Below are 14,031 nucleotides of genomic sequence, written 5' to 3' on the forward strand. Positions count from 1 at the left end.
CCGCACTTATCAAATAAACATTAGAAATATAAAATCATTGAACATATTTTTTATAAAAAACACTTCTAAGTCCAATGTGTTTGCTTGGAAATCTAATGAACGTAAGCCCCGTACAGGTTTCGTACTCACACATGAAGTTGCATAGGAGAGAGAGAGAGAGAGAGAGAGAGAGAGAGAGAGAGAGAGAGAGAGAGAGAGAGAGAGAGAGAGAGAGAGAGAGAGAGAGAGAGAGAGAGAGAGAGAGAGAGAGAGAGAGAGAGAGAGAGAGAGAGAGAGAGTTCTGCGTGACGCTGGATGCGTCATCAGCCGCAAGGACGTTAGCGCTGAGTTAGCTCGTTAGCTTGCAGACAACGTTAGCAAACACTATGACAAGAGCGTTGCTAAGGCTACGGGATCTTCAGCTGCAATGCTCTGCGATTGTTGATGCAGCTCCACGTCTCTTAGGAAGGGAATTTCATATTCGGACGCTTACTCGAAATAAAGGCAAGCAAGGCTTTGGGATGGATGGCGTTGTCATTAGCTACATGTCAAGCTCTCGTTGACGTTAGCTTTGCTAGCCTGCCTAGCGTCCTGCAGCTAAAGCCGCTTCGGTTTCAGTATGCGACGTTATATATCATGTACTGAACACCACAAACACCACGTCGTCTGCTATATTCGGGTGTAGTGCGCGAGTAAAGCTAGGTAATGTGCTCTTTTGTTGTTGTGAACGTGTTACGAATGTTTATTAGTTATTATCGCGAGAGCTTTTCATTGTGTGACGAGAAGTGGTGACGAGGGAGTTACCATAGTTACAGAGCACACTTACGTTCTTGCCGATTTATGAATTAAAACGTGTTTTTCGGCCTATGAATTTAATTGCAGTATCGTTGATACTTGTATAAGATTTGGCGTAGGGGGTTTGAGTTACCGTAACTGTGTTTTTCGGCGCATAATAAGGTTTCCGTTTCGAGTTACGTGTTTTGAGGGAGGGGCTAATTTGGCGCAACTTTCAGCGCGGGGAAATCATTCAAACAAACTTTGGGACCGCCAAGAAACAGGAGCAGACGCTTCAGGAGTTTTCATCGTGCACTAGTTATAGTTCAGTCTTTAGACCGTATACTTTATTTCGTTTGCTGTCGGTTTTAACTGTAAACCACTTTGCCAACATGCCCGCTTTAGAAGTTACTGATGCGTCTGCAATTTCTCCATCAAAGAGGATCAGGACGGAGACAAAGCCTGCAGAACAGAAATCTGTCCTCAAGTTTGCAAAACTTTCCGAGCATGCCACGACACCTACCAGAGGCTCAGCTAAAGCAGCTGGATATGATCTCTACAGGTAAGTTAGACTTCGAATTAAAAATGATGTTACTGTGACATGTCATGTGAGATATGTGTGTTTGTAGACTGTAAACTTAGCTTGCGCTTCCAGAGCTCGACTCTACTTGCTAAGCGTTGCCCTGTGTAAAAATGTCATATAAATATGAATGGCATGCAAACCAGCTGACCTTAATTCTCTGATTTTAAACAGTGCATACGATTACACCATCGGTCCTATGGATAAAGCCATTGTGAAGACGGATATCCAGATAGCAGTTCCTCATGGCTGCTATGGGAGAGTGGGTGAGTGTTTGACATTCTGATGCAAATCTGGCATTACTGGTTTTTCCTGCTGTCTGTGTACCTTTTGGCTCTCTGCGTATGAGTTATGCTTCAGTTCCAGATCAACAGGTCCTAAACTGTCTCATGTTTCTTGTCTTTCTCAGCGCCCAGGTCTGGACTGGCAGCAAAACACTTCATTGATGTTGGTGGTGAGTCTTTGCCTATTTGACTTACTTGAGATAAAGTTTGACCTTTTGTCATGTTCACTCATTTTATGTCCTCGAATGCCTCTCTATGTTCCCCTCAGCTGGAGTTGTGGATGAAGACTATAGAGGGAATGTGGGCGTTGTGCTCTTCAACTTCAGCAAGGCTGCGTTTGATGGTGAGTCGTGGCGTCAGTGACATCATCATCTTGTATCAGAGGCCTTTTCTGGAGTAGCGTGAACTATGTAAGGTTGGAGTGAAAATTGTTCAGTGGTATTCACTTGACTTATAGTGAGAACGTGTCATTCACATTAAATGAAGCATGTTGAGTTTAATTCTGCCCAGTGCCTCTGTGGGTTAACGGGTTCAACTGAGACTATAACTGCCTACTGTGTAACTTGTCTCCATTTAGAACCAGTTAAACAACTGAAATTAAAATAAATTAGAAAGTTTAATTTTTTTTCTATACCTCTAAGCTAATAAGTAGGAATTAATAACAGTTCAAATGTTTGCTACCCACATTTGTTTAGAACATCCTGTTAATGTCATTTAAGTACTATATATGTAAAGGCAGAATTAACATCTTTTTGTCTCCTTTTCCCTTCTAGTGAAAAAAGGTGACAGAGTTGCTCAGCTGGTGTGTGAGAGGATCTGCTACCCAGATCTGGAGGAGCAAAAGGTGAACAACAAGTTGAGAAATAAAAACCGATATGAATGCAAACGTGCACTCAGTTGCTAGTTCATTAGGTACACCTAGCTAAACCTCACACAGTTAAATCCAACAGTCATGTACTGTATTAGGTGTTGATTAAATGTTATGATCATTTTGGAGGCTGTAGTTTGTGGCACTGTTGAATATTATTATACTAACAGGTGTTTTCTATTATTTTGCCCGACCCAATTATTTCGAGGATAGGCTAAATAACAAACACCTCCTAACAGTTGAATCAGCAAGTCTAAAACATACAACAAAAACTGAACAAGGAGGACTGCATTAGTTTTAGCTAATGTACCTAAAACTGGCAACAGTGTAGTTTCAGTGGATTTGTGACACTTAGGTTTAATTTCTTGTGCATCATCAGATTAATTTTCATCATTAAATGCATGGCTGTGTTCTTTCAGACGCTTGATGAGACGGACCGTGGTGCTGGAGGTTTCGGATCAACCGGACGCAACTGAAAGCTATAAATGTAAAGATGTACATGTTTAAAATATATGGATTCATTGCTAATAAAGATTTTCTTTTTCTACTTTGGGGAGTGCGGTGTCTTTACTGGGACTCTGACGGTTTGAGTTCTATCTGAATCTGAGTTCTTTTAAACCTCCACATGGGGGCAGTACAGGATAATAATATTTTTCCAGCCTGGGGACTACCTCACCTAAACAGGTTAAGCTCAACTCCAAAATGGGTTCCATTTGGGAAATGAGAGTTTAAGAGCTAAAACATTAAGAGATCATGTCGCATTTTAGTGGGGCTACTCACGACTGAAGAAGAGGGATTTCTAACATGATGCGAGCAGCTTTCTGTTTGCACAGTAGTAGTTCAACCTGGATAAAGGGGAAGGCACAGCAGTGAATACATATACACCAAAAATGTTTTTTATTGTGAATTTACAACTAAACCCTCACTGATGTGAACAGAGAACACAGACTGGTGTCAGGCTGGTCCGTGGCAATGCAGCACTGATTGTATTTGTGAGAGAATGTGTGGCCACGAAGACCTCAGTGCATAATCATGAAGGCCCAGGTTTGGCATCATCGATGTGTGTGTGTGTGTGTGTGTGTCTGTCTGTGTGTGTCTGTGTGCAGGTGTGTGTGTATACACAGTTTACAAAGGAAGTAGTTGGTCATTATAAGCACCATTACAAACCCCTCTATTCCAGGGGCTTCCTCTAGTTTACAAATGCTTCATAGATTAAAAGTGGCATCGATTATTACAGTATAAACACAATTTACATGTAGTATAGAGGAGAGCAGACAGGCTATGAAGCTAGCTGTTACTGTGGCAAAGACATGGAATCTTCAGAATGACCAATGGGACTGTATTGTTGACTACTGAGTTTTGTATAGTAGCACAGTGCATTCAGAAGTCTATGTGGTTGTGTTGCTAGCACCAGTAAATATGAATTATTCTAGTCAGTAGGAAAGATGGAAAAGCATAGTTTAAATATGCAGTTGGAGTCATTCAAGCTCGGACATGGCTACATCTCAATAGTCCATAGTGTGTTCCTTTCCTCTCCTAAACATTCTCATAATCATTTTTTTGTTTTCATCTTCACTCCATTAAATTAATATCTGGGGAAGGAGAAATGTGTTTACTTTCATGCATCCAGGTTTGTTCAGTCGTTTACCTGAGGGGAGGAAATGAATGTATTGCAGACTATTGGGACTCACCCTTTTCTTTTCCACCCAAGCCTGAGTTCTAAAAAAAAAACCTCAGCCTTTAGAGCTTTCTGCAGTCCTCATGCCCTTCAAAGTGGCACCTGATTCCACATATCATCATACAACATAAAAGCCCTACAATTAAAAACCATTCACACTTTGCTTCACACCGCTGAAGTTGTGTGTCACGGCAATATGCTCTTGGTGTGACTAGAAATCTTTCACACTGCCTCATTCAGCCGGCATTTTTCCACAGAAATTGTATCTATGATATGTAGAATCATCTTTGGCAATCGAATGACGCAGTCCCCTCCCCCCACCCCTTTCTGTCTCTTTGGTGGCGAGCCCTTCTCCCTGTTAGAGCACGTAGAAGTTGCCCCCCCTAACCGCTGATCCAGAGTCAGATACGTTTGGCCTTTTTTGGGAAGTGTGAACCTGACACTGGATTAGCAGCACCGGCAACATCTGCCTGCCTCAGTCTTGTGATGGTTAATGGAGGATGATCTGCACCCTCATCTTCAGTATGTCTCCCAGCTGTCCCGTGAGGTAGTCTTTATCGTGTCGGTCCTCCAGCTCCGCCAGCTCCTCCTTCCTGTAGAGGGGCATGCTGCTGATCTGAAGGGAGTACGCCCCTGGGGGGAGGGCCTTCTTCTTGGTCAGATGCAGGTAGCTGACGCCCTCTCGCTGGTTGATCTTGAAGTAGCCCTCGTCGTTTCCGTAGTCGATGCTGTAACGCACGTGGTCAGTGAGGGCGGACAAGGCCGGGGTGAACTCAAGGATGTGGTCACGGTTGCTGAGGCGGCTGATGTTCAGGTGGAACTGCAGCGTGTCCTCTATGTCCACGCTGGCCAGGCTGACCATGTCCTTCTCAGTCAGCTGCAGAGAGAAAACGTGGTCCAACTGAATTTAGTGGATATAAGACATGCGTTTCCTGTCATTAATCAAGGGAGGGATAGGGACGAGATTCAACGCCCTGCTGTTGTACGTCACTATCAAGTTGTAGGATACATCCATGTCTGTCCAGAATGTCATCACTTCATCAAATTATCCTTACGACATTTGTGTGTGAAATTGTAATAGTTAGCATATGAATTCTTGAGATATGGCCAAAAATGTGTTTTGTGAGGTCCAGATGGCCGTTTGAAGAAGGCCTGAGACATTGCATTCACGAGAATGGGACTTACTTGACAATTTAATGTTGGTACATTTTATTTCCCTTCTTTTTATGAACATCTAAATGCTGTTAAACAGGCCTTTCAGAATACAATTCTGGGGATAAATTCTTTACTGTATTTATTATTTTGTTGGCCCTAAAACAGGAAAATCTATAGATACTAAGTCAGAAATTATTCAGTACATAAAGCACCCATCCTGTTTAAGATGTTAATTGCTGAATAAACACAGACAGGATTGCCTGCATGTTGCATACAGACAGGCAGATTACCTGCATGTCTTCCAGAGGCTCCTCCTGTGTCGAGTTGGTGCTGCGTCGTTTGCGTCCCTTCTTGGGATAGCCGTTGATCTTACATTCATAGCAGGCCTCAGGAGACAGAGAATTATCGTCCTCCTCGCCTCCCTGCCCACCAGCGGAGTCGCCCCCGGTGAAGCCCAGACCTGTGACACAGTGCCTGAAAGGAAGACGAAGCCATTAGTCAACTAGAAACCTCCACAGGCAGCTTTCACACGCAGCCGCTCGCTTACGTACCCTTGTCCTGCGCGGAAGTATCCGGGCGGACATCCGCAGAGGTAGCCCCCGTCTGTGTTGGAGCAGCCAAACTTGCAGGGGTTCTGGGTGGTGGAGCACTCGTTGACGTCGGAGCAGCCTCCGCCCGGCTGCTCGTAGTTGAAGCCGGTGGGGCAGAGGCAGCGGAAGCTCCCCAGGGTGTTGTGACACGACGCTCCCCCGCAGATCTGGCTGTTCAGACACTCGTTCTCATCTGGGTCACAGGAAGTGGACGGGAAGTAACCAAACAAGAGGTCATTCCAGTTAAAGGACACAAACAATACTGGGAAAGGCGGCCATTAACTTTGTAAATATGTGGAGAGGGTTCATACTAAAAATAGAGGTTTATCGAACAAAAGCTCTTTTATTTTGGGGGTATGAACCGACACCCACGCACACACAGAGAAGCACACAATTACTTTGTCTGTGCCCGAGTTATTTCTAATTATTTGACTGTACTTTCAGATTTTTTTTCTTCTCTTTTTGCCCCTACTTCAATAGATCTCTTTGTCCCTTTAGAGTGAGATCTTTCCAAAAGCCTCTCAGGGTCCGTCTTCTCACACCTATAGTTTGTAATCTTTGTAATAATTAAGTGTGCATAAATAGAATCGTTTTTAGGGTTGTAACATCTCCTTTTCTCACGACCTTTTACCACATGAAGGCTTTCCACAGGAAAGGAAAACATTTTTCTTGATATTTCCTGAAGGGCAGGAAAGAGGTGAAGGATGGAGAACTTGTTTTAAAAAGACTCCTGTTCAGACTCTTGTCCGGAACATCAAGGCTGCACTGTACATACTTTGGCAACCGGAGTCACCGGGATGCTCCAAAAGGAAAGAATTTCTATATTTGCTGTTAAAAGAACTGCAGCATCGCTCACCCACACACTGGTTCCACTGGTAGTGCTGTAGGTAGCCTTGTGGGCAGCTGCACCTGTATCCACCCACCAGGTTCTGACAGCCGTGCTGACACCTGTGGTTGCCGTCGCACTCGTCCGTATCTGCCGGGGACAAACACGCACACAACGAAACCACAGTAAGAGCCTATTTTCTGCAATGAATCAGCAGATTCTGAGGGTTGGTATCGGTTGTTATCAGACCTTCACAGGCTTGTCCATTGGGATCTAATGAGAATCCTCTCTGGCAGTCGCAATTAAAGCTCCCCGGAGTGTTCTGGCAGGCGCCATTGGAGCCGCACAGATTCGGGTCTGATGCACATTCATTGTTATCTACAGAGAAGAGGAGGGAAAGTTCAGACGTGAGGAAACACGATATAAAGGCTGATTCACATGTTGGATGTGCAGTTACTCAAACAATTCATGGAGTCTTTATTGATTCCAGACAAAAAGTGAACATGAAGAGTTGTCACGAATCATCTCCCAGTCTGCCGGGGTTTAGGAATACCACCTCTCATCTACTAATTTGATCTCAGACCAGTAGAGGTCATCCCAAATATTTGAGTGTCAAAGTTAATTCTTGACCCTGAGATTAACAGAAAGGAAACGGATCATAGTTTTTTTAATCAAACATCACAAACCATCATCACATGTTTTGGCTGTTGTGACTGAAAATGTGATCACAATTAAATAGTTTAAGCTATTTAGCAAGGTTGTAAGGTCCTTCACAAACTTTTCATGTGTTCCAAGTTTTAGGTCTATGTTTGTGGATGTGTGGAACATAGTGTTCAAAAGCACACAGGGAAGGTCTTATTTCCCTAAACACTACCTGGCAATCAGAATAATGTTTTAAAACAAGTCAGTTAAGTGTGACTGACAAACAGATGCCTAAATCATTATTATACTGGAAAGGATGCGTACTTCTTTACAGCAGCTTGAAGGAACACGTGTAGTGTATTCAGCGTTGTCAGCCGTGTTCCACCAACCTCCTAAATTAATAACACGTCCACACCTACTATATGTCATCTGCCTGCTTATTCCTATAGTCAAAAACTGAGGGTTCCCTGTCCTTAATTTCATGTGAGGTCATGGGAGCTGTTTTATGGTCTGGGGGGGAAAAAAAAGGCTTGTGGTAGTCATGGCAACCCACTGCAAAGTTCCATAACAAAGCATCGCTAAGCTGCCATGACTCCAAACCAGTCCAGCCTAATAAGATCAGTGTGATATCAGCCGGCGTCCATTACCTCTGAATCAGAGTCAATAAAGGTTAGACAAGAGGGTGGTTCAGGGGTCTTTTATGGGCTTGGCTGGAAGACACTAAATTACACTGTGAAAGAACATATTGTGTGTGCATTTGACACAATATGGGAGTGGAGGCTGAATTAGTTTAAATGGCGTGACGCCGTGCTTTTGGGAATACACAGAAAGTAGCACAAAGAGCCCTTTTCTAATTACAACATAGGAGGATGTTTATTTACCAATGCAGGCGGTGTGATGCTGGGTGAAGCCAGAAGGACATTTGCAGGTGAACCCACCGATGGTGTTCACACATAAGAACTGACAGTTGTGCTGTTTGGTCGAACACTCGTCCAGATCTGAAAAGAGGAGTCGTAACAACATGAAACCAACGATAAATTCAACAGAAGAGTTAAAACTGCTTTCGTGGTTTATGTGGTGCATTAAAGACGGTTGGAGTCGTATCAGATCACTACTACTGTATGAGCCCTGCTTCTTTTCTGAGTCAAATTCCAGTCCTTCTACAGTCACTGACCTAAAAGTGAACTGCAAATGAACCAGACACCGGAAACACGGAGGGGGACTGTAGAGGGGGAAACTTAAGCTATGGTAAATAGAGATGAAAGAGGACCTGAAAAACTGAACACCACAAGCATACTCTCAAACAAGCCCGATAAACAGAGGCGCTGCCAGATGCACTGCGTCACAGGCTCAGGATCTGGGGTGCACGTTCACGAACAGACACGTGCACGTGGACACAGCGGTCCAAGCGGAGCGTCTTGGGACAGTGAGCAGAACACTGGCAGAGGGCCTGACCCACTCAGCACTACAGTGGCTCTAACCTGGAAACTAAGTCAAGCAAGAACTTCAACTTTATTGTCGCCAAGGGGAAATTTGTCTGGCGGCCAAGTATCTGCTGCTGGCAGCTGCTGCAAGAGCAGAGCCCTCTTTCCACAAGCATGCCACTGAGCTCGACCGCGTAGCACCGGGCTACTCTCGGATATGTGTAGAGGTGCTGTTTTGCTGTGTGCGTGTCACCTCGGCAGCTCTTTCCATCTTCCTGTAGGTTGTATCCGCGGGGGCAGGAACAGAGGTAGCCTCCCTCTGTGTTCTTACAGATAAAGTTGCAAGGCTTTGGTGCCTGTATGCACTCATCCACATCTAGACAGAGTGAGACAGTGAGTGAGTGAGTGAGAGGGAGGGAGGGAGAGAGAGAGAGTTTTATCCTGTAGCCAGAAAGTGGAGATGATGAGACAGACAGGCTGCGTTTTTCAGAAAGACTGTGTGGGCAGTCCACCCACGTAGTCTAGGCTCTTTACTAGACAGCAGGAATGAGAGCAGGATGGTAGGTACGGTAGGAAAAGAGTCCATAAAGTGTAAGTGCCGAAGGTGAAATCGAGCCTTACCCACACACAGTGTGCCGGTGATGTCAGTAGTGTAGCCAGGCTTGCAGGTGCAGCTGTAGGAGCCCAAACTGTTGAGACACTGACCATTTTTGCACAAGTTGCCCATCACACGACACTCATCAATATCTGAACGGAAACAAGAAAAGTTAGCTGCAGATCAACTGCTCTAAAGGCTGGAATCATTTTTGCCAAGAACTGGATTTTTAATAGTGAATGACACTTTAGTTATGCATCAGTGTTGTGTCGAGTATACATGTATTGATGATTTTAATGGGTTCTTTAATTTAACACCCATCATGTCAATGCTTTCATGTGTAAATGTTACTTCTGACACATTTACAAAAGCATAACAATTGATGACGTCCAACTTCAACGTTTACTCATTAATCAGAGATGTGAAACTTGTTGAGATAATCCATCACTTTGAACATGTCATTTGTCAAAAACACTGCCTGTTGACACAGGCTGGCACCAATAAGGGTATTTTTTATGCTAAAAAAACAATCAACAATTTTACGAGTGTTTGCCTGTCTTCAGAGTCTGATTTGCTGATATCATAGCTCATAAATGCAATGTTTTTCTGCTGGCGAGTTTTAAATCTTGGATGCTGTAGCCTCCATAAAAAACAAGAAAGGGTTTTTAAAATGAATCCAGAATGAAGTTATTGAAGTGAATGGAAACCAGTTGTTGCCTGGCAGGTCGGGAGAAATCTGTCTAACAACTCAACAAGTAAAGTACTTGTGGCTCGTGGTTTTAGTGCTAAATGATGCAAAAAAATACCAGTACAGTCATTTTATTTAATTTAAACTCAAGTCTCTTAAGCACTAAGATACCTCTGCCATCAGTTGTGAACCCAGGTCCCAGAGGACACATCTTCTTGTACTGAGTGGTCCCGGGCACGGGGCAAAGCTCACAGCTGGTGCCCCAGCCTCTGCCTCCGTCGCAGCAGCACTCGGATTTTGTCACCATGTTCCTGTTACTGGAAGTCATCTGACACAGAGTGGTCAGAACTTCGGTGAAGCAGAAGCCTTCACGGTTATCTGGAGAGTGGGAGAGATGGAGAAAGAAACGTGAGAGCGTTGGCCAACAGAAGGACGGACAAAAAAGGTGGGCCCCCGAGGAAAGCAGCCCAAACCACCCAGACAGGACCTGGTCTCAGAGAACCAGACATAAATAGATATCCCACACTGCTCTATCACTGCTGTCTGTAAGGAGTAAGATAGCTGTAGGACCACAGAGCTAACAAAATCTCCCTGGTGGTTTTCTCACCGAGTTCAGCACATCACGTCTATCCACAAGTATATATTTAGATTAGGGAGTTCGGCTCTGAAAGGATTTCCTCTCCTCTATCTTGACAAAAGCAGACACACATTTTAAGGAGACTTTGAATTGAAATAAAACATTTTGTATTTCATTTCACCAAGTTAGCCAAGATTTAATAGCATAACACAATTCTATCCAATCTTCCTGGGAGGGAAATAGCTATTTTAAACTCCTTAATGTCCTTCAACCCCATGTCCTTACAACAATTTCTGATTCTTTAAGATCATTTACCAACATTTTTTTAAACTTTTGGACTCCTAAACTGCCCATCTCAGACGTATATATCCCGTTAAAACATCCTATTTCAGTCAGAGATGTTTAAAATACAGAAACAAGATGCCACTAAATAAAAGTGTTGTCGTTTGAGTTTAACTTTGCTGTCTCATTTCCCTTTTGAACAAACTGGAGTGTCTTATTATTGATCCTGATAAACTCAGACACTGAAGTAAAATAGGTAAAGCTCAAGCAAAAAAAAAAAAAACAACCCAACCCAGTACAAATTAGATGTATAAATAGATAAACATGTACGTACCGATACATTCAGTCTGTGTGGGGTTAGCGACGAATCCTTGGTCACATCTGCAGCGGTAGCTTCCCACCGTGTTCTCACAACGGCCGTTTTTACAGGTTCCTGGTTTGGCTGTGCACTCATTGAGATCTAACACAGAGACACACATGCACATGGTCAGTGTAACGTTGAAATGGAAATACATGTTGCACAGGAGTTTCTGTTATATGTCAAACTTTGCTAAATGAAGCTAAAGTGGAAGCCCATTCAGAGTTTTTTCCCCCCAAAGTGTTGTGTAGTATGAATACATAGATAAAGAAATTAAATATGTTAATTGTGTTGGTTTCTTCTTGTTTAACTAACACATTATTTACAAAATCAAGATTTTTTAAGAGTGAACCCTGATCTTTTTGACCAAAGCTGCTGATTGCTAGTATGTTGAACAAATATTCAGAGCTTTACATTGATTTTAATGGCAAAAATGGGATGGATTAATTTCTGGCCCCTAGAATTTTTATTCTTGTGAGCTTCTTCTGATGGCTAGAGTCCATGTCCATGACAGTAACAAGTCCACTAATGACCAGAACAGGAAATCTGGGGCTTCACCTCTAAAATATACTTAAACAAGAACGTTGGTTCATTATTTCCTAGAGGAGGACACTTAATGGTTATCTCACCCATGCAACCGTCTCCACCGGGCTGCCGTGTATATCCAGGGGCACAGATGCACATGTATGTACCAATCAGATTCTTGCAGGTCATGCCTCTGCTGGCACAGTCGTCTATACCATCCTCACACTCATTCTGGTCTGGAAAACAAACAGGACACTCAAACAGCACGAAGAAATATACAGTACGTATATGCATGTGCACCAGTGATGTAACGCAGACGCTCATCCAAACTGCAGCACTCAAGAGTTTAATGTAACCACCCAACACTCTGTCTGCAGCGCTAACAGGCGTGTAGTGGGACGGTTGGTGGTCTGTTTGGAGCTCCAACGTAAACAGTGACGCCGTAGACATTGACAAGTTCCTCCTGTCTCAGCGGTTCCCTCCAAATACAACCGTTGCCATGGTACCGAGCTATCTGAGCGAGTGGAGGTGTAAACAGTGACTCGGCCGGCTACAGTTTACAGAGAGTGTTTTAGGTTCGTCCGAGACAGAGAACTCTTGAGGATCTCACAGAGATAGCGTGTTATGTAACTTTATGGGCCGTGCCAGAATGTGTATGAGGCACTTAGTTTATTTTCTGCCGACACTTTCCATTAGATGGACCGTGACTAAGAAAGCAGAGTGTATGAGTGGGTGACTTAGTTGTAGTACCTTTACACATCCTCTTGTCCTCGCGCAGCACGTAGCCTGTGGGACACTTACACTCGTACGAGCCCACCACGTTAACACAGCGGAAGGCACACAGCAGAGGATTCTGGGAACACTCATTGATGTCTGGCAAAGGACCAGAAGGCAACAAGTTACTAGTAGAAGTTCAGGTCAAGTACAAAACAGAAGTGAGAGTGCAGGCGTAACTTTACATACCTTCACAGGTCATCATGGGCCCAGGCTCGAAGCCGTCATCGCATGCACACTCAAAGCCACCGATGGCATTAGTGCATGTGCCGTTGCCGCAGGGATTGCCAATTGCACACTCATTAGTGTCTGTATTCAAGAAAGTTGCAAAAAAGCATATGTTAGATTCATAGAACATCTAAAAGGTAAATAAATGGGGGAGCCTATGAAAGAGACAAAGAGAGGAGGAAGATAAGGATAAAGAGACATTTACAGAAACAGCAAAAACAGTGAGCAAACTGACCTTCACACTTGACTTTAGTGAAGTCCAGACTGTATCCCATGGGACACTCACAGCGGAAAGAGCCATCTATGTTGATGCACTGGCCATTGATGCAAGGGTCATTGAGGCATTCGTCAATATCTACGTATGAAAAGCATCAAAAACCAAATGATTCCATGCCACAACTGTAACAGAGCTGTAGGTTCAGTGTTAATGACACACATACCTTTTGGCTGGCCATCACCCTGCTGGTATCCCTCATTGGGACAGAGAAGACGATAACCCTCTAGAGCCGTGAGACGTGAAAAGTCATGAATACCATCATACAATACGATCTTCTTGCGTTCTGGCACATCCGATGGCATAAAAATCACATAGAAAAGATTGAAAAGTGTAAGCCAGGCCTATGTGATAGGAGGTGTACGTACCCTGTCCCTTGGTGGGGCAGATTTCACAGGGGTCTCCCCAGCCTTGACCCCGCATCCCGGTGCAGCAGCACGCTGCTTTGGAAGTGTTCTGAGGCATTGGAGCCAGGCAGCGGCCATTTTCAAACTTGGTATAGCAGTGGTTCACACGGATATCTGAGGGTTAACACAAAAACACACACACGCGCACACACACAGAGGACAAAAGAAGTGAAAAATGAGAGAGAGCAGTGTGGTGTGAGTAAAGTGTGATGCTCACCTGTAAGTACTGTAAAATTGAGCAAAGCTATAACATTTGTTTTAAGTATTTTGCTTTTAAAAACACATTTTCTGGGGATATTTAGGGAGGGCAGAGGTTGGATAATTATCCTGAATGATCGGTGTTTGCCAGTCTTTCCCCCTGTTTCTGAGGGCTCTTGTTCCTCCTGGACAAGGCAGGCACTTACTTGTAATAAGAAGCATATGGTTGCGCTCTCCTGCTAGCACTGGCCTTCACTGAACTCAACACAAATAAGCTTTCTGACCACCATAGATCCCACTCCCACACACACACACGCACACGCAC

At 44.0% G+C, this 14,031-nt stretch overlaps 2 protein-coding genes across 2 annotated transcripts in view; one reads left to right on the forward strand and one right to left on the reverse strand.

Moving 5' to 3' along the window:
* The first annotated feature begins 315 nt into the window (after positions 1-315).
* Positions 316-3,032, forward strand: dut (deoxyuridine triphosphatase). The gene is made up of 6 exons (XM_084008427.1): positions 316-1,315; positions 1,508-1,599; positions 1,743-1,787; positions 1,886-1,960; positions 2,391-2,461; positions 2,905-3,032. The coding sequence occupies exons 1-6, from the start codon at positions 1,146-1,148 to the stop codon at positions 2,959-2,961; spliced, it is 510 nt and encodes a 169-aa protein (XP_083864553.1). The 5' UTR covers positions 316-1,145; the 3' UTR covers positions 2,962-3,032.
* A 327-nt stretch (positions 3,033-3,359) lies between these two features.
* fbn1 (fibrillin 1) overlaps positions 3,360-14,031 on the reverse strand; it is a 54,700-nt gene continuing 44,028 nt past the window's right edge. Inside the window, exons 50-65 of the mRNA XM_084015604.1 lie at positions 13,470-13,622; positions 13,268-13,327; positions 13,063-13,182; positions 12,789-12,908; positions 12,576-12,698; positions 11,930-12,061; positions 11,277-11,402; positions 10,255-10,461; positions 9,422-9,547; positions 9,054-9,176; positions 8,258-8,374; positions 6,984-7,112; positions 6,765-6,884; positions 5,870-6,101; positions 5,609-5,792; positions 3,360-5,040 (exon numbers count right to left, since the gene is read on the reverse strand). Coding sequence (XP_083871730.1) covers positions 4,654-5,040; positions 5,609-5,792; positions 5,870-6,101; positions 6,765-6,884; positions 6,984-7,112; positions 8,258-8,374; positions 9,054-9,176; positions 9,422-9,547; positions 10,255-10,461; positions 11,277-11,402; positions 11,930-12,061; positions 12,576-12,698; positions 12,789-12,908; positions 13,063-13,182; positions 13,268-13,327; positions 13,470-13,622 — 2,459 coding nt within the window. The 3' untranslated portion in view covers positions 3,360-4,653. The remainder of the gene's footprint in view (positions 5,041-5,608; positions 5,793-5,869; positions 6,102-6,764; positions 6,885-6,983; positions 7,113-8,257; positions 8,375-9,053; positions 9,177-9,421; positions 9,548-10,254; positions 10,462-11,276; positions 11,403-11,929; positions 12,062-12,575; positions 12,699-12,788; positions 12,909-13,062; positions 13,183-13,267; positions 13,328-13,469; positions 13,623-14,031) is intronic.

This window comes from Eutrigla gurnardus (assembly GCF_963514095.1).
Source record: "Eutrigla gurnardus genome assembly, chromosome: 1".
In the NCBI taxonomy this organism is placed as follows: Eukaryota; Metazoa; Chordata; class Actinopteri; order Perciformes; family Triglidae; genus Eutrigla; species Eutrigla gurnardus.

Bases quoted from the DNA above. Each gene is read 5' to 3' on its own strand.
- dut (XM_084008427.1), top strand. From the start codon at position 1,146: ATGCCCGCTTTAGAAGTTACTGATGCGTCTGCAATTTCTCCATCAAAG. The intron at 1,788-1,885 runs GTGAGTCTTTGC...TGTTCCCCTCAG, and splicing joins ACACTTCATTGATGTTGGTG to CTGGAGTTGTGGATGAAGAC. The intron at 1,961-2,390 runs GTGAGTCGTGGC...TTTCCCTTCTAG, and splicing joins CAGCAAGGCTGCGTTTGATG to TGAAAAAAGGTGACAGAGTT.